At 37.3% G+C, this 24,980-nt stretch overlaps 1 protein-coding gene across 5 annotated transcripts in view; it reads right to left on the reverse strand.

Annotated features, from left to right (window-relative positions):
* LOC104593522 (putative peptide/nitrate transporter At3g43790) overlaps positions 1–24,980 on the reverse strand; it is a 119,888-nt gene that overhangs the window by 56,509 nt on the left and 38,399 nt on the right. For all 5 annotated transcript variants that reach the window (XM_019197070.2, XM_010253410.3, XM_010253411.3 and 2 more), the window contains 8 exons: positions 24,287–24,347; positions 24,077–24,179; positions 23,851–23,953; positions 23,622–23,675; positions 23,464–23,526; positions 14,408–14,457; positions 14,213–14,288; positions 6,988–7,197 (listed from right to left, as the gene is read on the reverse strand). In XM_019197070.2, coding sequence (XP_019052615.1) covers positions 6,988–7,197; positions 14,213–14,288; positions 14,408–14,457; positions 23,464–23,526; positions 23,622–23,675; positions 23,851–23,953; positions 24,077–24,179; positions 24,287–24,347 — 720 coding nt within the window. The remainder of the gene's footprint in view (positions 1–6,987; positions 7,198–14,212; positions 14,289–14,407; positions 14,458–23,463; positions 23,527–23,621; positions 23,676–23,850; positions 23,954–24,076; positions 24,180–24,286; positions 24,348–24,980) is intronic.

Consider the following 24,980-nt stretch of genomic DNA (forward strand, 5'->3'; position numbering starts at 1 on the left):
CCCTTCCTTAGAAGAGGTGTTTGCTCGACTTAGGAGGATTTCCATTGGATCTACTGAGAACCCTAATGTTTTCGATAGATCAGCCTTTGTAGTATCCAGAGGCCATGGTGTTAGTGGTGGAGCTCAAGGAGCTCGCTCAATCTAGCTGTAGTGGCCCGAGGAGGTGTACACATTGTGGTATGGATGGACATACCATTAATTATTGCTATGACTTGCACGGTCCACCCTTAACTTGGGCCAATCATGCCGTGACTAGTGATAGTAGGTTCAAACAAGAGAGTCATTCAGCTGCTCAGATACCTTCTACATCCACAGATGTTACTGGGAAGGAGATGATGAGTGTTCCTTGTGATGAGTATGAGAGGTTTATTCAAGCCACATCTCAGCAGAACACAGCCACTCTCGCACACTCAAGTATGGCTTGTCTGGCATCCACACCCAATCCCTGGACTATTGGTTCTAGAACCTCTGATCACATGACTGGAACTCTAGGTGTGTTTTCTTCCCTCTCTCATTGCCCAACGTCACAATCTGTTACCCTTGCTAATGGTTCCACATCTTCCATTTGTGGTGTTGGTAATGTTAACAAGGGCCCTGTATCCTTATCCTCAATTATGTATGTCCCTAAATTTCCTTTTAATCTTATGTCAGTTAGTAAGTTGACCAAGTCTCTTAATTGCTCCATTACCTTTTGCCCCTCTTCGTGTGTTTTTCAAGATCTCAAGATGAGATGACGATTGGTGGAGGGCATGAAGCTGGTGGATTGTATTATCTTAATGGTGGTGGAAGTGCATCAACAGCTCTCCAATCGTCTCTTTCTCCTTTCCAGTGGCATTGTAGATTTGGTCATCCTTCACTGAAAGTTTTGAAGTCTTTGGTTCCTTCATCGAGTCATCTGTCTATTTTTGATTGAGTCGTGTCAGTTGGGGAAACATCATCGTGTTCCCTTTAGTTCTAGAGTTGATAACCGTATGTCAAGTCTTTTTTCTTTGGTTCATTCACATGTTTGGGGTCCTTATAAAGTAATGCCATACAATGGATATAAATATTTTGTCATTTTTGTTGATGATTATTCAAGGATGACGTGGCTCTATTTAATGAAAGAAAGGAGTGAATCGTTTACCATTTTCCAAAAATTTTATGTTGAGATTCGCAACCAATTTGGTGTTCACATTAAAATTTTTCATTCCAATAATGGCCGTGAATATTTCTCTTCATCATTTCAAGAATACCTAGACCAACATGGCATTATCCATCAGACTTTGTGTACCTACACCCCACAGCAAAACGGGGTGGTTGAGAGAAAGAACCGTCATCTTTTGGAAACAGCTCGATCCCTCATGCATCACATGAATGTCCCCAAATCTTTTTGGAGTGATGCAATGCTTACTTCTTGCTTCTTGATTAACCAGATGCCCACGTCTATCCTTGATGGTCATTCTCCATTCACCACATTGTTCCCTACCTTGTCTCCGTTTCCTCTTTCTCCTCGGGTTTTTGGGTGTGTTTGTTTCGTTTATAATCTAGGGCCAGGAAAGGACAAGTTAGATGCCCGATCTATTAAGTGCATCTTCTTTGGCTATTCTCGAACTCAGAAAGGGTATAAGTGTTATCATCCCAGCTCTCGACGTTCCTTTGTGTGTGTTGATGTTACCTTCTTTGAGTCTACTCCATTTTTCTTGGGGTCTGGTGGATTGTATTATCTTGATGGTGGTGGAAGTGCATCAATAGCTCTCCAATCGTCTCTTTCTCCTCTCCAGTGACACTGTAGATTTGGTCATCCTTCACTGAAAGTTTTGAAGTCTTTGGTTCCTTCATTGAGTCATCTGTCTATTTTGGACTGTGAGTCGTGTCAGTTGGGGAAACATCATCGTGTTCCCTTTAGTTCTAGAGTTGATAACCGTATGTCGAGTCTTTTTTCTTTGGTTCATTCAGATGTTTAGGGTCCTTATAAAGTAATGTCATACAATTGATATAAATATTTTGTCATTTTTGTTGATGATTATTCAAGGATGACGTGACTCTATTTAATGAAAGAAAGGAGTGAATCGTTTACCATTTTCCAAAAATTTTATGTTGAGATTCGCAACCAATTTGGTGTTCACATTAAAATTTTTCATTCCGATAATGGCCGTGAATATTTTTCTTCATCATTTCAAGAATACCTAGACCAACATGGCATTATCCATCAGACTTAGTGTACCTACACCCCATAGCAAAACGGGGTGGCTGAGAGAAAGAACCATCATCTTTTGGAAACAGCTCAATCCCTCATGCATCACATGAATGTCCCCAAATCTTTTTGGAGTGTTGCAGTGCTTACTTCTTGCTTCTTGATTAACCAGATGCCCACGTCTATCCTTGATGGTCATTCTCCATTCACCACATTGTTTCCTACCTTGTCTCCGTTTCCTCTTTCTCCTCGGGTTTTTGGGTGTGTTTGCTTCGTTCATAATCTAGGGCCAGGAAAGGACAAGTTAGATGCCCGATCTATTAAGTGCATCTTCCTTGGCTATTCTCGAACTCAGAAAGGGTATAAGTGTTATCATCCTAGCTCTCGACGCTCCTTTGTGTGTGCTAATGTTACCTTCTTTGAGTCTACTCCATTTTTCTTGGGGTCTGGTGATGTTTCTTCCTGTTCATCACCTCTTCCCTTTCTCTTCCAGTTGTGGATTCTGTTCCTCTTGTTCCAGCTGTAACCAAGTCCTTGCCTCCGGTGCCACCACCTGTTGAACGACCACCTATCCATCATGTGTATGCATATCGCCCATATGTACCGGCTCCTCCTCCAGCTCCATCATCGTCGACAGATCCGATAGCTGTTCCCACACCGGCCCCAACCCCAATATCTGATCTTGATCTTCCCATTATCTTGCGGAAAGGTAAACGTAGTTTATCTCTTTGTTATCCTCTGTTGTTATCCCTAAGGATGTCCAGGAAGCCCTTTCCTCTCCAGGATGGTGCCATGCGATGGAAGAAGAACTCTCAGCTTTGGCCCATAATCATACATGGGAACTCACCACTCTTCCTCCTGGTAAGCAAGTTGTTGGTTGTAAGTGGGTTTATACGGATAAGTACTTACCTGATGGTAGTGTAGAGCGTCTGAAAGCTTGACTGGTTGCCAAAGGGTATTCTCAAACCTATGGTATTGATTACACAGAAACTTTCTCCCTAGTTGCTAAGATTGGTTCAGTCCATGTTGTGGTTTCTCTTGCTGCGATGTATGATTGGCCCCTCTATCAGCTTGATATCAAGAATGCGTTCATGCATGATGATCTGCTCGAGGAGGTCTATATGGAGCAACCACCGGGGTTTGTTGCTCAAGGGGAGGATGGTAAGGTGTGTCGACTACTGAAGGCCATTTATGGGCTTAAACAGTCTCCTCGAGCATGGTTTGGCAAATTTAGTGAGGTGCTAAAGAAGTTTGGTATGAAACAGTGCCAAGTTGACCATTCAGTCTTCAATCATGACTCTCAGGCAGGGAAGATCCTATTAGTGGTGTATGTAGATGATGTTGTCATTACCGAAAATGATAAAATGGGCATTGACAGGTTGAAGACTTTTCTGAAGGAACATTTTTAGACAAAGGACCTTGGTAAATTTTAATATTTCTTGGGGATAGAAGTAGCAAGGTCTAAGCATGGTATTAACTTGTGTAAGAGGAAATATGTTCTTGATTTGCTTGAAAAAACAGGTTTGTTAGGTGCTAAACCAGCTTAAACACCTATGGAAACAAACACTAAGTTGAGCAGTGATATGGGTGAAGTGTTTGAAGACCCTGGTAGATATACCGGCGGTTGGTAGGTAAACTGAACTACCTAACCACCACTCGGCCAGGCATTTCATTCGCAGTTAGTGTGGTAAGTCAGTTCATGCAGAAACCTCTGGTTCCACATTGCAATGCAGTTCTAAGGATTGTGAGGTATTTAAATGGGGCTCCTAGTCGTGGTTTGATATACAGAAGTGGTGGAAAACTTGAAATAGAAAGATATACTAATGCTGATTGAGCCGATTCAGTATCTAATAGGAGATCTACCACAGGCTATTGCACTTTTCTTGGGGGTAATCTGGTGACATGGAAAAGCAAGAAGCAGACAGTTGTGGCAAGAAGCAGTGCAAAGGCAGAATATAGAGCTATGGCACATACTACTTGTGAATTAGTGTGGCTAAGGAATCTTCTACAGGAGATGGGATACACTATTGATACTACGATGAAGCTCTACTGTAGCAATCATGTTGCAGTTCATATTTCCTCTAATCCAGTGTTTCATGAGAGAGCCAAGCACATAGAGGTAGACTGTCACTTTGTTAGAGAGAGTGCTGAGTGGAGTGATAGACACTGCATATGTCAACACAGGGAACCAATGGGCAGATTTGTTTACTAAAGGATTGAGTCGGGGTAGAGTGGACTATATATGTAACAAGCTGGGATTATATGATATATACTCTCTAGCTTGAGGGGGAGTGTTAGTGTCAAGTATGTAGGGGTATTTCTGTCTTTGTGCTTATGGTTAGGTGCTGATGTGTAAGTTTATGTTAGATCTAATGTCCCTAACTTAAGTAGGGGCACATGTGACTTTTCCACAATATTTTTAGTAATATAAAACAGATCTGGCCGAATGGGAGGGTTGACTTTTCTCCCATTCAAACCAGACCTTTTCCTCCTTGTCCTCTCTTCTACTCTTCTACTTTCTCTCTTTCTCTCTTTCTCTCTTCTCTCTTTTCCTTGACTGTTATCAGTCTAACAGGTAGGCCGAACTCTAATAATTACCATTGGCATCTGACTCCATAGACATAGCTGTCAAGGCATTTTGGCAATTCTTGGCAACAATGAGGCACCCAGGCAACACCTAGGTGATAAGAATTTCATAAAAAAATAAAATACTAAGTTTCTCCTAGTTCCATTGTTTTATTTCCCATTCAGCATATACTAGTGAAAGGGCATGTGCCATGCACGTGTGCAAGTAAAAATAAAATGGTAAAAGCTAAAAAAATGAAAATACATTTAGATTTTGATGTTTTATTGTACTTTTTTAAATGTCGTAACTCATTTATTGAATTTAAAGAGGAGAATATTAGAGAATTGTTGTTTGTAAGTACTAACCTTATCTAATATGATGTATTAAAATACTCTGGTTTAACTTTTATGGCCTACATAGAAATCAAGGCACCTATCCACATCATATAGTATAGATATTAATTAAAAAGAGTATCAATTCTCTTTATTAAGAACATTAAATTTCCTCTCAAAACATGGCAAATCATCACATCTAGGACTATAGTGTTTAAAATATATTCATTTAAAAAATAATACTATTATATAAGTATTTAATAGAGCAATTTCATATCATGTTAGCAACTAATGTTATAATTTTATATCATAAAATTTAATATAGAGTAAGAAAAAGAAAAAAATAGAGCAAGGGCAGAGCTGCTGTTTCATTTATTGTAAGAAAGAGAAAATACAAAAAACAAAAATAGAAACCTCCTTATATTTCTATTCATTCTCTCTTTTTCTCTTCTCAAAACCATTGGGTCTTTTAAATTTCAATAGAAAAACTTTAAAACAAAATACAAATGGTATATAAAGTATATAGCAGAATGTATTAAAGCACATGTCAGTAAGATGTAGAAATATGAATGATATTATAATAAAAAGGCACATGTCAGTCTTTGGTATATACAATATATAATAAGGCACACACCTTAAGCAAGGTGTTTAAGCAATGCACCTAGTCACCTAGGCAACACTTGGACTGGTATGCAGAAAGCAGACAAAGAAAAGAAAAGAAGAACACTACTCCCTATACTACCCCTATAATAAAAGGGTACATATATTATAGAAGAAACAAATAATAAATAAAAGAATAAGCAGAACACTACTCCCAATAAAGAAGAAAACCCAGGAAGAATGACATCTGCATGCTTAAGAACACTTTTATGGTAGATTGAAGGTCTCTAAAAGTACTCTTCCCCAGTCGACCAGTACTTAAATAGAATTCCAAGTAAAATTAAATGTCTCTTCTGCCCTATGAGGTGGGACACAATTGAAATAACAAAAAACAAATATAATGTTTAGACCACAATTACTAATGTACCATTGCTCTCAAGCCTTCTGAATGTTGTACATTAGTAATTGTGATGTAAGCACACTATTTCCAATACCAAAACAGAAACGATTTGAATGTTGTACAGATCAAAAAAACCCAAAAAATAGGGTTAGGAACTTAGTGAAGAAAAAACTTCACAACTGCTCAATATTGGTCCAAATTGTGGGGTAACATTTATGATGGCTCCACAATTATCAATCAACTTGAATTACTACAGCCAAAACCAAAATGTCCTCATCTTGATTGTGGCACATTCCAAAAAAACTGTATTTTCTCGATTTTCTCAAAGAAAAATCATGAAAAAGGTCAAACTGGCTTTAAATAAATGAGAAAAATATGCTTAAACTCATCTAAAATGACTCTTGATCAAGATATAGGGTTTTCTTCAGGAATCACCAACATCCATACAGCTTGTTGACATCATGGTCCAGCAATGATGGTGTTGACAATCAATTTGGTGCAAAATCAACCGAAGATGTGCCACCTGGTGCTCTGATACCAACTTGAGTTTGATTTTATTCTCAAATCAATAGATTGAAGAAGGAAAAAGTAGAACTAAAGGAGCACAACAGACGCACAAATGAGGTTGAGAGAGACAGAAAGTTGGGCAGTTAGCCTAGACCATTTATTCATATTTCAATAAAGAGCAATCTTTGTAAGGACAAAATAGAAAAATTGATTGAAGAGGATCTACACAACTAACTATCCACATCGGATAAGAAATAAGTTTCAAGTATACTGCAGAATATTCAGAAAACAAATAAATGAAACACCCACATCTAATAAGAAATAGGTTTCAATTCTATTGCAGGATATTCAGAAAACAAATAAATGAAACATGCATAAAGTTAAACAAAGTTAAAACAAGAAAGCTGACCTCTGCATAAGCAATCTCATGAAGTGAGAAAATACAATATACAATTATAGTTGACATTAAGGGCCAATTCCTTAAGAGGCTTAGTCTGGAAGGTGGCCCAGTTTGTTCAGTTTCTTTCATTTCTTCCTTCTCATCAGATCTATGTGAAGAAGCTTCCAGTGCATCATATGATTCTTCCTTGTTATTTCTGTTATGCATATGCAATGTTTCCTGCAATAAGATCCAAAAGTCATAAGGTAAAAAATCAAATATTCTGCAAAGGTATAAACTAAAGATTATTCAAGAAGTCATTTAATATAATGATACATCCGGTGGACATGTATAATATTTTCTTTTCATTTGTTCATAATATTAAAGTAGAAAACTGTTGATGCGCAGCAATAGGCTTCGGCTACAAGTATTTGAAAGAATGGTAGGATCCATCTAATGGACGCCATAAAGGTTGCGGAATGGGTGGGGCGAATTTCAAAAATTTCCTACCTTCTCCCAACTGGGAATCATATTCCCTGAATTTAGAATACAATATTCAAGGATCTACTTGAACCCTAATCAAACCAGATCTGTACCAAAAGATAAATGGGAGGATTATACCTGATCCGGAGAAGCAGTATCTCCCAAAGTTGGTGTTCACGCCCAAAGAATGCTCCAAGATCTGTCCCTGCTGAAGATGACACAGCTGTGGATGGAACAGAACCAGCAGGGTGCGTCCTACACACTGGATCCTTCACAAGAATCCCCTGGATGTACTAAACACTGAATTCTTTCAGTCTTTCTTGCAAGACTGATGTCAAGAACTGGTTTCTTGACTTTCTTTTCTGCAAAGATCAAATCTTGCAACAATGCAGATGGCGGCGGCAGGAGGAGATTTCCAGAAACGAAAAGGCTGAACTGTTTTCTTTTCTGGAGAGAATGATATCTAATCTCAATTCGCAGGAACCTTTCTTGCTTACCAGAACCTCTTGGATCGAAATCTTATTTCTCTCTCTTGGTTCATTCGAAAATCTCCTCTCTTTTCTTCTTGATTAAGAAATCTCCTAATTAGGAGTTATCCCAATCCAAATCAGTATTTGGATAGAGGATAATCTTAATCCCTTTCCCAGATAGAGTTAGCTTACTCCTGATCTTATCAGGAGGTTACCAGATTCAAATCTGATTTGAATTTGGTCTCTAAGAGTGGATAAGGCTAAGAGCCCAATCCTTTTTGCTAACTTCAATCTCAAATTCGCCCCATTGATGGGTGATCATATCAGCCCACTTCGAAATGGGCTTTTGGCCCATTAAGCATTCAGTGTTTAATTAGTTTCCAATCTGCTGCCCAGTTGGGCTTCTTTGTATGGCGTGGGACCCAAGCATTGATCTACACACCAGCCACATGGGTTCGGCCCAGCCTTTAATACAAGGCCTAGCCAAATTCACTGAAAATCTCAATGAACCCCTTGAGTCCATCGTATGAACCCTATGGGCCCAACACTTACATTAAGTGGTCCCTGGGCCAAGCCATCTTATAAAAACCCAGGGACTGTGGGCAGGTGCAAGATTAGCCCATCAGGTATTATCCTAAATGGTCTTACACTTAACCTCTCAGCCCTTAATGATCAAGCACTGCCCGACAAGAGAGGACCTCTCCCTCGGCTGCAAGGAACAGTGCCGCACTCTCCTCTCACATGGATCCCGGGAATTAAAACCATTTGCAAACATTTTGAAACCATACATATATATGTAAATATATTAATTTTGCAAAACAAAATTCCAACGATTGAAATCAACTGCCGGCAGTTTGGTTTCCATCAGAGAGAGTGCATTCCCGATCATTACCCTTTGTCCGACAAAGTGGCTGATTCTGTCACTATGACCACCCACTCAGATGAATTCTCAAACTGCCCCAACATACCCAGGTTTTGATCCCCACTAAGGATCTCACTGATTGGCATATCAAAGGCAGCCTGATCCAGCACCTAGTGAAGTGTCATAATCGAGTCTAGGGGTCAGGTGTAACTTTCCAGTTTTGCCCATCTGTCTCCAAGGTCCAGGGCTAGACTGGAAATCTGGTCCGGTTCAAGGATTCAAGTAATCCCATGCTGTATGTGCCTCGGGTCTTACCCTGATGGCTGAGACAGGCCATCCCAACACTTGGTGGCACACCAGTATCAGCCTTGGCAGGATAAATCTCCCCAGACTTATCCAACGGCTGTGAACTTTTAAAACTAACATGAGTCTCTACAAATGTCCAGTTTTAGGGTTTTACACAGAATTAAACCAAACAACATGAATCAAACATGCACTTTATTTATTTCCACTAAATAACAAAAGTACATCAAAATGATTGAAGCTAAGGGCATACAAAACTGTCTAACAGTATTAACAAGCAAATAAAGAAGAAAAAATTAGAAGAGGAAGCAAGAATAATCTCTACTATAGCTATTGTCTGTAGTAGAAACAGAAAATAACTCTGTTCATTCCTAAGCAGAATAGAAAAATTATTAAAAGAGTATAAGTGTATAATAGAATGTTCTTTGCAAGACTTGCTGTTATAGACCAAAAGGAAGCAACTTCCAACTTGTACTTTGACTCTAACTCCTTGTATTCAGACAAACAAAAATAGAAACTCCGTATTCAAACAAGGATACTTTTATAACTCTACTAATTCTACTAGGACTAACTTAACGTAAGGAACCAAGAATTACTTAAAATATAACCAACACTTTTATTATAAATAATAATCATGATACTTACTATAAATAACAATTATGGAAATTACAACAGATAGTAAGTCTTAAAATTACTATAAATAGTATATTTCCATAAGATTGAAACATAACTCTTAAAGACTAAACCAACATGGACCAAACTTAACATAAAGACTCAATAGTAGATGACACGAAAAAATGGGGTCCACTAGTTAACCTATTGAATTCGACTTTAATCATGACTTGTAGAACTAGGGGTGATTATTGGACCAGGCCAGGCTTAGCACCTATGATAAGGCTTAGAGCTTAGTCCTAGGCCTAGGCCCAGCCCAGCCCGGACCTTGGTCTATATAGGCCTAGCCTGAGCATTGGGCCTATGTGCATAAAAAAGTGAAAACTTAATTATTTATAAAAATTCAAATTATATGATGTAATTTTTTATCAATAATAGAAAAGCTTTAGTAGAGATTCAAAACAACTTCCCTTAGCCCTCCCATTGAAGTTCCAATAAATTACAACCAAGGATTGAAATATCGATGCGATACGTCCGATATGGAGCATATCATATCGTTATAGTTAGCGTCTGGCACGGGATACACTACAATTGGAGATGTATCCTGTTAGTCATGCGTATCGGGCTGATACGGGTGTGTATCGGTTCGTATCGCACTGTATTGGCTGATACATATCGATATAGACCGATATAGAATGATACGCTACCTGTGAGACGTGAATGCGCATACGCATACTCTTCTACTGAAAAAGAAAGTTGCAAGGATTCGAACCCGCGTCAAGAGATAAGGGAGAGCTTAACGTCCGCGCCTGTATGCCACTACGCCACTCCATATTTTGTGCTTATGAGTAAATGAATACAGATTTTATTTCTTTATTACTTAAATGAAGTTCAAATAAATAATACATATTACAGTTAACTCCAACTAAAAATTAAAAAAGTAATACTTAAAATCAGTATTTTATAAAATAAATAATATATCAAATCCACATTTATATAAAAATATTATTTGAATCTTAAAAAAGATTATAAAAATATAATATTAATAAGAGAATAATTATTTTAGTACTTAAAATTTATAAATTTGCACATGATATATATATATATATATATATATTAATTTACATTACAGAATATAATCTTAAATTAAATCTATCAAATCTACTAATCTACATTTATACCAAAAAAAATTTAATTAGAAAATTATAGGAATAAAAATATAATAATGGAATAATCATTTTAAAAGTTAAAAATTATGAATTTGCATATGATATGTATCTTAGAAATTTTAATGGATTTGATATATTTTAAGTTGAGATTCTACATTTTATAAATTATTAATGGATATTTTAATTTACATGGAGCATTTAATATTTGGTTGACCTCTTTGTTAATGTAAAAAAGTAAAAATAGTAAAACCGAAAATAATTGATATTATAATTAAAATATAATAGGAAAACATGTTTTGCATTTTGCACTCTTGATTGATACATTATCAATAAAATTGTATGATATTATGCATCATATTATATTTATTGTAATATATTTTTTCCATATACACCATTAAAATATGCATTCTATGTATTTATACATTATTTATGGTTATTTGACCTTAAATTTAATATTATTAATGTATTATGAAAGTTTTATGTATTTCCCTAGCATATCCATATTTTTCGTCCATATCCATGCGTTTCCAAAGTGTATCTGTATCCAAGTTGTCCGATACAATACTCGATACCAATACTTCAATCCTTGATTACAATTGAGCCCAAAAGAAAGAATCACTATCCACCCCTTAGTTTGCTAAAACATCAGCAAAGGAATTAATAGCACTTCTTTTAACCCAAAGCATTTTTAGTTCAATGTCTTGTGTTAGCCACTTAAATTTCTTCCTTTCATTGTTGTAGTTCCAAAGCCCATTCCTTTCTTCCTTCAGCTAGCCCAGCACCAGCTTGAAGTCTCCTTCAATAATCAGCTTTCTAATGCTCATACTCCTTTTCCTTTGTACTACTTCCATTATATGATGTGTAAATGTATGATACGTTAAAGAAAATATTTGCATCAGCCCAAACTAGGCCAAGCTTGGCTTGAATTTAGGCCTATGACACAAAAAAATAGGAAATGGGTTCACTCTAATTTATAGGCTTGGCTTGTCTATCCTTTTATAGATGAAGGCAAGGCCTTCTTTCTAATTCCTAAGCAATGTGGAACTTGGGACAACACTCAATACTTTTACACTCATGTGTCAACTCAATAGTACTGCACTCACTATCAAGTGTTGTCCCAAGTCCCACATTGCTTGGTAATTAGAATGAAAGCCTTGTCGCCTAGGAGGACAACTCCCATATGTGAGTTGACCAATGTGTCAACATACAACTGTACATGTATAATATAAATTAAATTTTTATATAAAATAAAATACATTTGTACGTATATAACATATAATTATATTTATATTTTATTACATATAGTACATAATATAGTACTTTATAATATGAACATATTATAAAATATTATATATTATTAACTATTTTATATATATACACATTGGGCCGAGCCAGGCCTACACAAAAAACAAAAAAATGAAAAAAACTAGGCCCAAGCCCAAAAAATTGCAGGTTGGGCTGGGTCAGGCCAAGAATGATCACCCCCATGTAAAACCCAAAAACCAGTCATCCTGAAGCATTCAGTTAGGGAACTTCCACATGTTTGACTGAACTGAAATTTGCCAGAATTTATGCACCATAAATGCATGTTACATGCCAGCCAAATCAACTAAGTTTTGACTAATCAAACAGTATTCTTTCTGGTCAAAAGTGCATTCTACCATCAAGATTTGCTAAGAATCTTCTTTTGTTATTGCGTTCCTTGTTCGAGTTATCAAAAAGAAAAAAAAAAGTTGTATTCCGTGCTTCCCAGTTTGTATCAAATAGGATTCAAACGAAACTCTAGTTTTCAGAACATCCAAACACCAAGTGGGACAGGGTCACTAAGGGTCACCAAAGCTTCCTCACCAATTGAATCCATCTTATGGGTTTATTTAGCACTCTGGTCACCTACCCGCAAGACATTTGAGCAACACATTGGGCACATCTCCCATACTTGTATAGTTGTATGTTGTTATTCATGAGGAGATGTTCCCAATGTATGGCTGTAGTCTCTTGTGGGTAGGTGTGGATAGAGTTCTTGTGGGTAGGAGATCCAGTCACATCTATGGGTTAATATAGGATTCTCTGTATTAAAACGATTAGAAAATTTTTTTGTCAATTTTTAGGTCTAGATTGAAGTCTCTAAGAGAATACCTAAGCCCCATGTTCAATTTATAGATAGTCATTATTGGAATTGAATCTTAAGGAGAGAACTAATGAATTATCTGATAAGCTTTCTATTAAAGGAATGGGTCAGTAATCCCAATATTTCTTAAATGATTCCATGGCCCCAAGACTAATGGCATAGGTTGTTTCTAGCTCTCCTCTGTTTTCTTATCATGCTTTGTCTAGTTCTATGATTTCAGAAATCATCACATCCTCGGAGACAGAGGACCACAATGTTGAAATACGTTTTGAGTAGGGGCGAAACAACCAGGAGTATTTTAGTCATTTTGTAGAAAGTCTCAAAATTATAAGCAATGGAAAAAGGATGTACATTCATTACTTTTTTCATCTCTCAAACCATTTTATTCTCTTCCTGTCTGAAGTCAGCAAAGCGTATAGAAATTTCTGAAAGCTGATCACTAGTCTATCTGGAGTGAAAGACAGAAGTATTATAAATGAACATGTAAAATATTGATGATTAATTCAAGAATCAAGATAAAGATAGTTAAAGAAAATGGGAAATATGGGCTGAAAGAACCGGAGACAGTAGCTTGGTCTTTTAGGGGAGGGATGAGGAGATTCATGTGGCTTACCTCTAATCTCACTGTAAGAGTTCAGTAGGAGAGGAGGTCGGAAAATGGGCTGGCTGACCTACTAGCTAAGCAAGGGGTGAACAGGGATAACTTATTCTGGGCTCAATTGTAACTACTTTTTATGTGAGGCAGCAACTCGCGCTTTCTGGGAGAACTCTGTTTTTGTAACCACTTGTCAGTGTACTTTATACTTCAAACTTTATCTTAATAAAATTCTTCATTATTCATCAAAAAACAAAGAATGTTGGAAATATGGGTAGGAAAATGGAGTTCAAACAATGAAATTAAAGGATCATGAATAGCATAAGAATATTTCACCTTTTCACTTTCCTCTATTATTCTATTTGTCTATATTTATACTTTTCTCCTTAAATTTTCTTATCCAAACCCCAAGCCCTACAATAGGTCAATTTTTTGCTTTTATATTTTTTAGATTTTAATTATTTCCCATTCAAGTTATCAACTTTAATTTTGCCAAAAGAAATCCAGTACAAAAACTTTTTTCTTGGCATGCTAGAATAAAAAAAAGAATTAAAATATTACATGGATAAAATTGAAGAATGCTATGGTTCAGTTTCCAAAGAACGAAATAATAGAATGAATTGTGAAATTTACCGGAATCCAAAAACAAGAAATAAATGCCCCCAGAGCAAAGATTGATATGATAAGGCATGGTAAGAAGTATGGAAACCTGCAATACATTCTATTTGTTTATTTTCTGAGACCTCAATATAAATTGATCTATGATGTATAATACTGACAGTCAGGAAGTAAGGAACTAAGATATTTAGGTTTTTTAGTATAACTTACCTTGCAAACAGAGAATTATCAGAAAATATATTTGGATATTTCTCTGCAGGCTGCACCAAATGAACTAAATTAGTGAACTGAATTAATCCAAAGGACTAACAAGGCATAAGAAAAACATTTGAGGGTGGGAAATTATTATCAGAAACAACTTTATGTAAGGGGATGTAGCAAAAACACAATTTGAAACCAGGATTATATATCCAAATGGATAGAATCTTTTCTGAACTCTCCAAACAAATAATCATAGGTTTCTTTAGAACATGGAGAGTGAAACAAAATATGTGTTAAAGAGAATTCAGATACAGTAAGTACATGGGCTCCTGTTTTGAATATGTCACGAATTATTTTCCATCATTTCAAACCACCCATAATGAAAAGAATTATCAATCAGTCCAGCAGAACCCAGACCCAATAAAATCAACCAAACTCAATATAAAATATGATATAAGGTAAGAAACTAGAATAAGTGTGAGAGAAGAGAAGAAGAAAGAATGAGAAGAAAAGAATTAAAGAACAGATCATGGGGCTCAATGAGAAACCCATTATCTTATATAACTGCTGTAATATAATGACATTTTGCTCTAATATTGGGGAGCATATGCTAGGAAAAACTTCTATGCATCAAATCAAACATCAAAATCTCCAAAAGTCGTTAAAATTATCAGGTGACATCAAAAATGGTAATCAGCTTCTACAATACCCATGTACACTACTAATCCTAAATACACATGGGTTTCACACACACACACACACAGAAGAAGAGAAACCTTGCTCTGGTATCAACTTAAATTTTCAGCAATGATTCATCATCATCAACTAAGACTTATCCCATCCATATGGGGTCAGCTACATAAATCCTGTTTCACCATTCCATTCTGTTTAATGTCATATCCATTGTTAAACCATGAGTTCTTAAATCATTTCTTACTGTTGGATTGAAGTCTTTGTATGTATGAGTATTCGGCTGATAAGAGTTCTTATTAGCCTATACTTAAGTTTAAGTTGTCCTGTACTGGGCCTTTGTTAATGGGCCTAATGTTTAATGTTTTAAGTTGTCTGGGTGTCCCATCACTAATCAGGGGCATTCTAGTAACTTCCTGTATCATTGTACTACACCATAATATAAATAATAGTACTGTCGACGGAGCAGGTGAGTTCGACATTCCTGCATCTCTTCTTCTTCTTCTTCTCTTTTCTGTTACTTCGGCTACAGTAATTTAGCTTTCACTTACTACTTCAACCTACTTCCTTTTTGATCTGCCCCTAGCCCTTCTAACCCCTTAAACTTGTGACTGATGGCTTTTTCTTAAGGGTGGTCAGTGGTGTATGTGGTCTTTTATGCATGTAATTGAACCATCTAAGTCTACTTTCTCTCATTTTATCACCTATTGGAGTTATTCCCAGGTTCCTTTAAATGACTTCATTTCTGACCCTATCCTTTCTAGTTTTTCCATACATCCATCTCAGCATATGCACTTTTGCCACACTTATTTTTTGGACACTGTTTATTGATTGCCCAACACTCTTGCTCCATATGGCATTGCTGACCTTACAACTATTTTATAGAACTTTCCTTTCAATCTAAGTGGTAATCACCGATCTCTCCCTTGTTATGAATGTCAAAAAAAGATAGCAGATTGGATGAAGTCCATGGAGCTATTTTCTGACTTCACGACTGCTGATGTTTTGAGGAATTAAGGAACAGTGGTAGGTTCTTCAAAAAAGAAAAAGGTGACAAGAAGTTGGATACTTCTGGGAAAGGAATATTTAAAATTGAATTTTGATTTGGTAATCCATGACTGTCTGGAATAGGAGGGGTGATAAGGGATGAAAATGTAAAAATACAGGCTATGCTTTTAGATCCAATAATACAAGGGAATTCAACCAGGGAAGAACCAATTGGCAGCAAGTTTCAGAGTGCAGAAGGCAATGGAGATGGAGGTGAAGAAACTTGTCATTGAGGGAGACTCAAAAGTTGTCATAAGTTTGCTGATGAAAAATGATAATGTTCTTTGGATATACAAGAATGAAATTAAAAGGTTAAGATGGCTCTCAAGGGACATGCAATTAACTATACAATGGGTACCAAGAACAGCAAACAGTTTGGTTGATCATTTAGCAAAACAAGAAGGGGTAAATAGAGGGCAGTGTTTTCGAGCCCAGTTGTAAATAAAATATAGTGGGGAAAGATAGCAAGGGCTATGCTCTCAAGAGCTGCATTGAGTTCTACAACAGTTTGTATCTACATCATTTTCCTTAGTAAAATTTTTCTGTTACTCATCAAAAAATAATATTGAACCAACATACTGGAAAATATCACATTGAGTTATCTATTGGTCTCCTTTTTTTAAAGAATAAAAGGAAATATTTCATTAAACATGAAAAAGGAAAATTACAGTCTGGGAGGTGTCAAGATGACACCCTACCAATACAATTCATATACAGACTAGATCACAGAGAACTGCTCAAAATTACAAGCTTGGATTTCAAGGACATTCCAGAAATTCTCCCCCAAATCTGAACAATTAACCTGATCAAACTCTGGGAGCACCAAAACCCAGTTTGACAATAGATTCCAAACCGTGGCCACGAGCATTTCAATATTCTTGAACAACCTCCTATTCCTTTCATTCCAAACGACCCAACATATGCAGCTCCATACTACCCTTGATTTCCTGCGAGCACTGAATCTTGGCCAGGAAGAGAATAATTATGCTGTAGGCCTTGGCTGAAATTCACTGACCCCAAAAAGGAAGGAATAAAATTTGCAATCTTACACAAGAAGAACAAATGGCATACATTCTCTTCATCCGAACAGCATAGGTAACAATAACTTGCCATGTTGAAATCTCTGCTTTTTAAGTATCTGAAGTTTAGGACGCTGTCCAACACTACCAGCCATGCAAAAGCTTCCACTCAAGGAGAAACGGGATCCCCCACACACCTTCAACTTGGTCAGAGTCCAGATGATCCCTTACCAAATCCAAATAGAAAGAATTCATAGTGAACTTTCCATCCCGTCTCTCTTTCCACCACAGCCCATCCCCTGAGGAAGTTGAAATCTTTGTTTGCTGAAACCTTTCCAGCAGCAGTATACATTCTTCAAGTTCCTGATCCAACAACAGTCTTCTAAATTTAGGACACCATACCACCTGATCACCCCTCACTTCAAAACACTGATCCACCTTTACTTGATGGTCGATCAGTCTGTATAACCTTGGGCACAGCTCACTCAGCTTCCCTGCTTCACACCACTCGTCCTGCCAAAATCTTACACTTGTTCTATCTCCTACCTTGAAGCTAGCCAATGCTCTGAATTCTTGGCTGAAACGCATTATCCCTTTCCAAACACTCACCCCATATGAATTTGAAACTTCCCTCAGTTCCCACCCAAATCTCACCACCCCATATTTCCCAACTACTACCCTCCTCCAAAGAGACTCTCAGACTCCCTCTCCCTTTCCAACCCAAACCTCCACAACAATATACCTAAGAGGGCTTTGTTAAAGACTATTACCTTTCTAAATCCCAGCACACCACCTTCATTTGGTCTACATACCTGTTAACAGCTGTTATTTTTTCCTATGTATAGTACCGCAGGGGTACTATTGTACTTTTGCTCCTTTTCTATTTTAGTTGTTGTCGCCCTAGTATATATATTAAAAAGCTGCGCCGCCAGCAGTAATCTTTTTGCTCTCAGTTCTCTCTTCCCTCTTCTTCTCTCTCTTTTCTCTCTTCTTTCATTCTTCTCTCCTGCATAACATGGTATCAGAGCAGGACAACCAGATCTGAAAGGAGAAGTCGAGCGAACAGTCTTTTTTCTTCTTCGCACCAGATTTCCAGATCTGCCGCCCTCATCTGCTGTTCGGCTGATTGAAGATCTCACACATTGAAGTAACCTTTCTCTCCTACCTTTTTTTTTTTGGTCGTGTGCCAGGGCAGAACCTGTACTAGGTCTGCCGATTGGATGTGAGGTGATCAGCACCTCTTTCTTTCCTTTTTTGTGGAGTCGACTGATCCCTGTGAAACTGTAGGTTGTGAAGACCTTTTTTGTGTGCTGCAACAGCAGCTTTTATGGTGAACTGTGGGTCAGAAAGTGACCAGTACCTCTTGTGTGCTGCAACAGCAGCTTTTATGGTGAAATGAAGGTCAGAAAGTGACCAGTACCTGCTGTAACAGTAGTCCTGTTGATGGGTATGTCAAGAGATGACCTGTATGCACTGTGGCAACACTAGTGTTGAACTAGTAAGTCAAGGGATGACCTGTTAGTGCTGTAACAGCACTTGTAACAACACTTTAAGGCTGTGTACACCATTTAAGAGTTGTTTTTGAATCTGAAATCATGAGTGGTGAAGATTTTGCTACATCTGGTGTTTCCTCAATGCTGAATGGAATGAGTGGGGGTGTGGACCTATCCTTTCCCATGGCCGTTATCCCTCTTGATGGTTTAAATTATTTAGAGTGGTCAAGAGGGATCAAGCTGTACATCACTGCAAGGGGAAATATAGGTTACATTAATGGGAGAATCAAAGAACCACATTCTGGGAGTGCTGAATATGACAAATGGAACCAAGAAAACAGCATGGTCATGTCTTGGCTTTTAGTTTCTATGCAACCTCAAATAAGAAGGAATTTCATGTGAGCTGAAACGGCAAATGAGATTTGGGAACAAGCAAAATCAACATATTCGGAACTACGACACTATGAAAAAATCTACCAACTACAAGCAAAATCGTCTACTTGTAAACAAGGGGAGAGGTGTTTATCTGTGTACTACTCAGACTTGACCTCTGTCTAGAAGGAGTTAAATCATTATCAGAGTGTGAACTGGAAGTGTTATGAAGATGCAAAACTGTACAAAAAACTCGTCTCCCAGCAAAGAGTGTTTGCTTTCTTACATGGTTTGAACCCTATATATGAATCTATCAGAGTCCAGATCTTGTGTAGCAAGGATCTTCCATCAGTTCAGGAAGTTTATGCTCTTGTAGAATTAGAAGAAACCAGAAGGAATTTGATGAACAGTTCTGGAGGAGATGCAGTTGTGTTGGCAGTGAAAGGGAGTGTTACTACCGGTGGGGGAAATACTTCTAGGAAGGGAGATCTTTAGAAAAAGATGGATGACAAGGACAAATTGTGGTGTACTCATTACCAGAAACCCTGACACACCCGAGACACATGTTGGGATCTTCATGGGAAGCCGAAATGGGCTCAAGATCTAAATAAGAAGCAAGGTTCAGATATAAATAAAAAGTCAGGACAGCAAGGTACAAGAAAACACACTATGGCAAACATGGCTACTCAGGAGAATCAGCCCCCCATTCATACTGTGACTCAAACACATTCATATGGATCTGACCCAAGGGAGGATATTATAAATTCCTTCCGTGACCATTTAGAGCTCTATAGTAGAGCAATTCGTCAGATGAATGCTCCTCCCTCAACTTCATTTGCGTCTACATCAGGTAACTCTGCCACAGCTTTCCATGTTGCTTCTCATAACCCTGACACTCCCTGGATCATTGATTCTGGAGCTTCAAAACACATGACTGGTACGTCCTCTTACTTTCAAACCTATCACCTTCTTTCTGGAAGAGACAAGGTAAGACTAGCTGATGGATGATATACTACCATAGCTGGTCAAGGAACCATTTCTCTCCCCCTTGGCCTTACCCTCTCTGATGTTTTACATGTTCCGAAATTTCCCATTAATTTGTTCTCTGCTAGTAGTATTACTAATTCCTTAAACTGCTCAGCGACCTTTTTCCCTTTTTACTGTGTGATCCAGGATCTGGCCTCTGGGAGGACGATTGGTAGAGGATGTATGGTTGATGGACTTTACATGCTGGAGAATAAGGCTGGTCTTCAAGTCACAGAGTCTAAGAGTCAGTCCTGTAAGAGTCAAGTTTATTTATGGCATTTTCATCTTGGTCATTTATCTTTTGAGTCTTTGAAAGTGGGTTTCCAGAATTGTTTAAGTCAGTGTCCGTTTCAGATTTCTCTTGTCAAACTTGTCAATTGAGTAAGCAGTGTAGAACTCATTTTCTTTCAAAAAATAATAAATCTGAATTTCCTTTTCACATTGTTCATTCTGATGTGTGGGGCCTTGTTACTTTACCATCTGAGAGTGGTTACAAGAATTTTATTACCATTATCGATGATTATTCTAGATATACATGGGTATATCCCATGCAAACCAGGGATGAAGTACCAAAAATTATCCAAGATTTTCAGCAGATGGTCTTCACCCAATTTCAAACTTAAATCCAAATTTTTCAGTCAAATAATGCCAAAGAGTATTTTCATAGTGATCTCACGGAATTTTTTGCATCACGTGGTTCACTTCACCATAGCTCTTGTGCCCGAACACCACAACAAAATGGTGTTGCTGAAAGAAAGAACCGACACCTCCTTGCTGAAGTGGCCCGCTCAAAAAGGGGTATCTTCATTTCCCAAAGGAAGTATGTCCTAGATTTACTCCAGGATACAGGAAAAATGGGAGTGAAACCAATTGATTCCCCCATTGATCCTAACCATAAATTAGGTGACAGCCAAGGTGAACCTATCAAGGATGTGAAACAGTTTCAGAGACTTATAGGGAGATTGTTATATCTTTCTATGACCCGCCCAGACCTTGCTTATGCAGTTGGTGTCCTTAGCCAGTTCATGCATGCCCCTATGACCACTCATCTTGAAGCAGCAGAAAGAATCCTCCGATACCTTAAAAGGTTTACAAGTGCTGGCTTGTTGTTTCAAAGGCACGGGCATTTAAAAGTTGAAGTGTATACTGATGCAGATTGGGTAGGATCCCTAAATGACAGAAAGTCAACTAGTGGCTATTGTACCTTCATAGGAGGAAATCTAGTTACCTGGAGAAGCAAAAAGCAAAATGTGGTGGCTAGATCTAGTGCTGAAGCTGAATATCGAGCAATGGCTCATGGAATGGCTGAAATTATGTGGATAAAGAATCTATTGAGTGAGTTGGGTTTTCTAGTGGACAGACCTATGACCCTATTCTGTGATAACAAAGCAACCATAAACATTGCTGCTAACCTTGTGCTACATGATAGAACTAAACACATCGAAGTCGACAAGCACTTTATCAGAGAGAAAGTTATCACAACGGAAGTGTGTACTCCCTATGTCAGCTCTGAGGATCAACTTGCAGACATCTTTACAAAAGGACTACACCACTCAAGACATCATGATTTATGTGACAAGTTGGGCATGATTGACATCTATGTCCCAACTTGAGGGGGAGTGTTAAAAGCTGTTATTTTTTCCTATGTATAGTACCGTAGGGTTACTATTGTACTTTTGCTCCTTTTCTATTTTAGTTGTTGTCGCCTTAGTATATATATTAAAAAGCTGCGCCGCCAGCAGTAATCCTTTTGCTCTCAGTTCTCTCCTCTCTTCTTCTCTCTCTCTTTTCTCTCTTCTTTCATTCTTCTCTCCTGCATAACAATACCTATAGGGATAGCCAATTCAATAAAGGTTGAGCTTTTAGCACTTCTTCAGGGGCTAAAACTTGCCAAACAAACAAATTTGAAAAACTTGGAGGTTGAAGGGGACTCAAAACTGGTGATCTATTGGTCTAATAACAGGGGTAGTGATCCTTGGATATAGACATTCCTTGAGGGATATTGAAAGCCTAGCAAGGGAACTCAATGCTTCTTTCACTTGGATCAGAAGGACCGCAAATGGGACGGCTGACTCATTAGCTAAATAGGGAGTTTAGGGGCAGCAACTTTTCTGGGCTTTATTGTAACACATTGTGAAGTAACAACTGTATTTTCTGTTTTAATGTAATCCTGTAATTTGTCCTCACACTATTAATAAAATCAATCTTTCCTTGCTGATAAAAAAATGGAACTTCATTGGACCCCAACCCCTTCCCATAGAAAATCCCTCTGTAATTTCTCTATCTTATCAGCCACCACAGCTGGAACCTTCAACAATGAAAGGTAACAAGTCAGTAGACTTGAAAGGACAGTCCTAATGAGTGTGATTCTGCCCCCCAGAGATCCTCTCCACCCTTTCTACTATTGGCCTCCAGACCCCTATTGAAGATGCATTGGTCTCCAATCCTAAGTATACCCTGGTTTGCACCCATATTATTATTAAATATACATAGTATATATTCCATTTTACTCCTACTTATTTAAAAACCTCTTGTTTCTAAGGTATTCATCCATAAATTCTGATGTCTTTTCCACAGTTTTCAGCAAATTGATAAAAGTCGAGAATAATTGAGAAGAAAAGAAGAAAAAAGTATAAAAAAGGAGAAGAGAAAAAGAAAGTGGAAGAACAATCACAGTCATGGGAGCTAGAAAGAACCCTCCACTTCTTTTGTACTTAGCCAACCAATCAATATATTATGAATTTTCAAGTCTGCCTCTAATTAGTTGAAACAATATGTAAGAAAAATAAAAGGCCCACAGTCCAAGATAAATCAAGCCCATAAGCATAACAAGAACAAATTATAGAATAGAAAATTAATATTCATATAAAAATAGAAAAAATAAAGCCCAATAATGAATGGCTGATCTATCAACACTAGCAGCTCATAACACCCCATCCCCTCTTCTACAATGAAGTTCTTGTCCTCCACTGCAAATATTTTCCTCCATCTGTTTGCCAGGAGAAACTCCCCTATCTCTCCCCACCTCTGTGTGACCAGACCACCCACTTAGGCGGTTCTTTATACATAGAACTAATTAGGCTCCAATTTAGAGGATGGCCTATTAAGAACTCCCAAATGTTTGGTGGGAAGGTCATATAGTTTTATGACACACCTGGTCTCATATGTGAGATCTATTTTGGAGGCCATATCCTAGAGTTATACTATAAAAGGATCCTTCTTGGAGGACTGTTTATGGGTTTCCTTAAGATGTTGGGAGGGACTATTTTTAAGTATTGAGGATTCATATAGACAACTGATAACTAGTTATCCCATTTCAATCAGCCAATTTATGTAAATTAACTGTTATTTTATTGTTTACATGAGTAAGCAACAATAGTTACCAGTAAATACAGTTAAGAAGGAAATGCTGTTCAACCTGTACAAAGAAACCTCCTATAGCTGGACCAATAATAAACCCAATGCCCCTTGATGTACTAGCCTGAAATGAAATGTCAAATCAATAAATACTTTGTTATGAGTGATGCAGAACAAAAGAGGAATCCATGATAAGCACTGAAAAGAAAAGTATCTTACAATTGATTGTCCTAAAGCATGATACTTTTCATGGCAAACTTCTGAAGCATATGCCTAGAACACAATGGATACAATCAATTGGTAATGTTGAACACATCAGCGGTACAAAATGAAACAAGGGGAGCAAATACCACAATAAAAATGATTACTTAGCAGTGGCTAACATTTCTACCAGATAAGAAATTATGTTTTGTCATATTATCATCTAGACATATATACAGAAGAATACCCTTATTGGCCCAAGCATGCAATTGAAACATCCAAGAAGAAACCTCATAGAAACTGCCATCCAAAGGCTTGTACTGAGGCCAAAGAGTGTATTGAATATAACCCTGAGGGTAAATAATGAAAATTTCAATCATGGAGAAACATTTATAATAAACAATCAACAAACTCATTTCTTGGATAGTATAACCAGGGATCAAAATTAAAAGAAAGTTTGTAATGTTACTGACACTGAAATTGTCCCAATCAATATAACAGGTTTTCGACCATATCTATCTGCTACCACTCCCCAGAAAACTGAAGTTAAAGCTCTTCCAATCATGAATGAAGATCCTTCAAGAAACGAATGACTTTATCAGCATTATATCCTAAGAAGGTAAATCACTTCAGTAAATATATAAAAAATATACTATTGCAAATTGTGATGTATCAAATACTACCAACAAATCCTGCATAGAAACCAATATCTTCCTCTCGTTTTGCTATATGGAAGTCTCTGATCTGCAAAGATAACAAAGAAATTATAATGATGATAAACAAAGATAATGACAATAATAAAAACAAAGAAAATTACCTATAGAATGCTTATAAACAACAATCATGTGCAATTTTTACATTCTTCCAGGACCCTTGAAAAGACACCTACAAGACAAAGTTGGACAAGTCTTTTCATGGTCTCAACTTTGTCAATGCAGAGAATAAGAAAATCTTAATAGCATGTACACCATATTAATATACTTCATTGTATCATATGAGTTGAACATATTTTATTTTCTTTCATTTTGTATTTTCTATTCAGTCCCTGATAGAAAATAATGTGCAGATGCACAACAGCTGCTTTGATTTGGATGATTTGGGAAGAGAGGAATGTTAGAGCGTTTGAAGTGAAGAGACCATTATAGAAAGAGCATTCTGTTCAAAAACATTATTGAAAGTGCTTTGATTTTTTCTGTGCTGTTATTATTTCTGGATTGAAATCTTACAAGAATCTGCTTGGACTGAACAGAACCAAGAACTAGATTGTTTGCAGCCTTAGTTCTTGGCAGTAAGTCCAAGACAGGCTGTGTTTTACATTGGCCAAATGGTGTAAGGGGGTGTGTGGACCTGTAGATTCAAAACTGTAAGGTTTTGAAA

This window comes from Nelumbo nucifera, chromosome 7, assembly GCF_055504915.1.
Source record: "Nelumbo nucifera cultivar China Antique chromosome 7, China Antique-T2T, whole genome shotgun sequence".
NCBI classification, from domain to species: domain Eukaryota; kingdom Viridiplantae; phylum Streptophyta; class Magnoliopsida; order Proteales; family Nelumbonaceae; genus Nelumbo; species Nelumbo nucifera.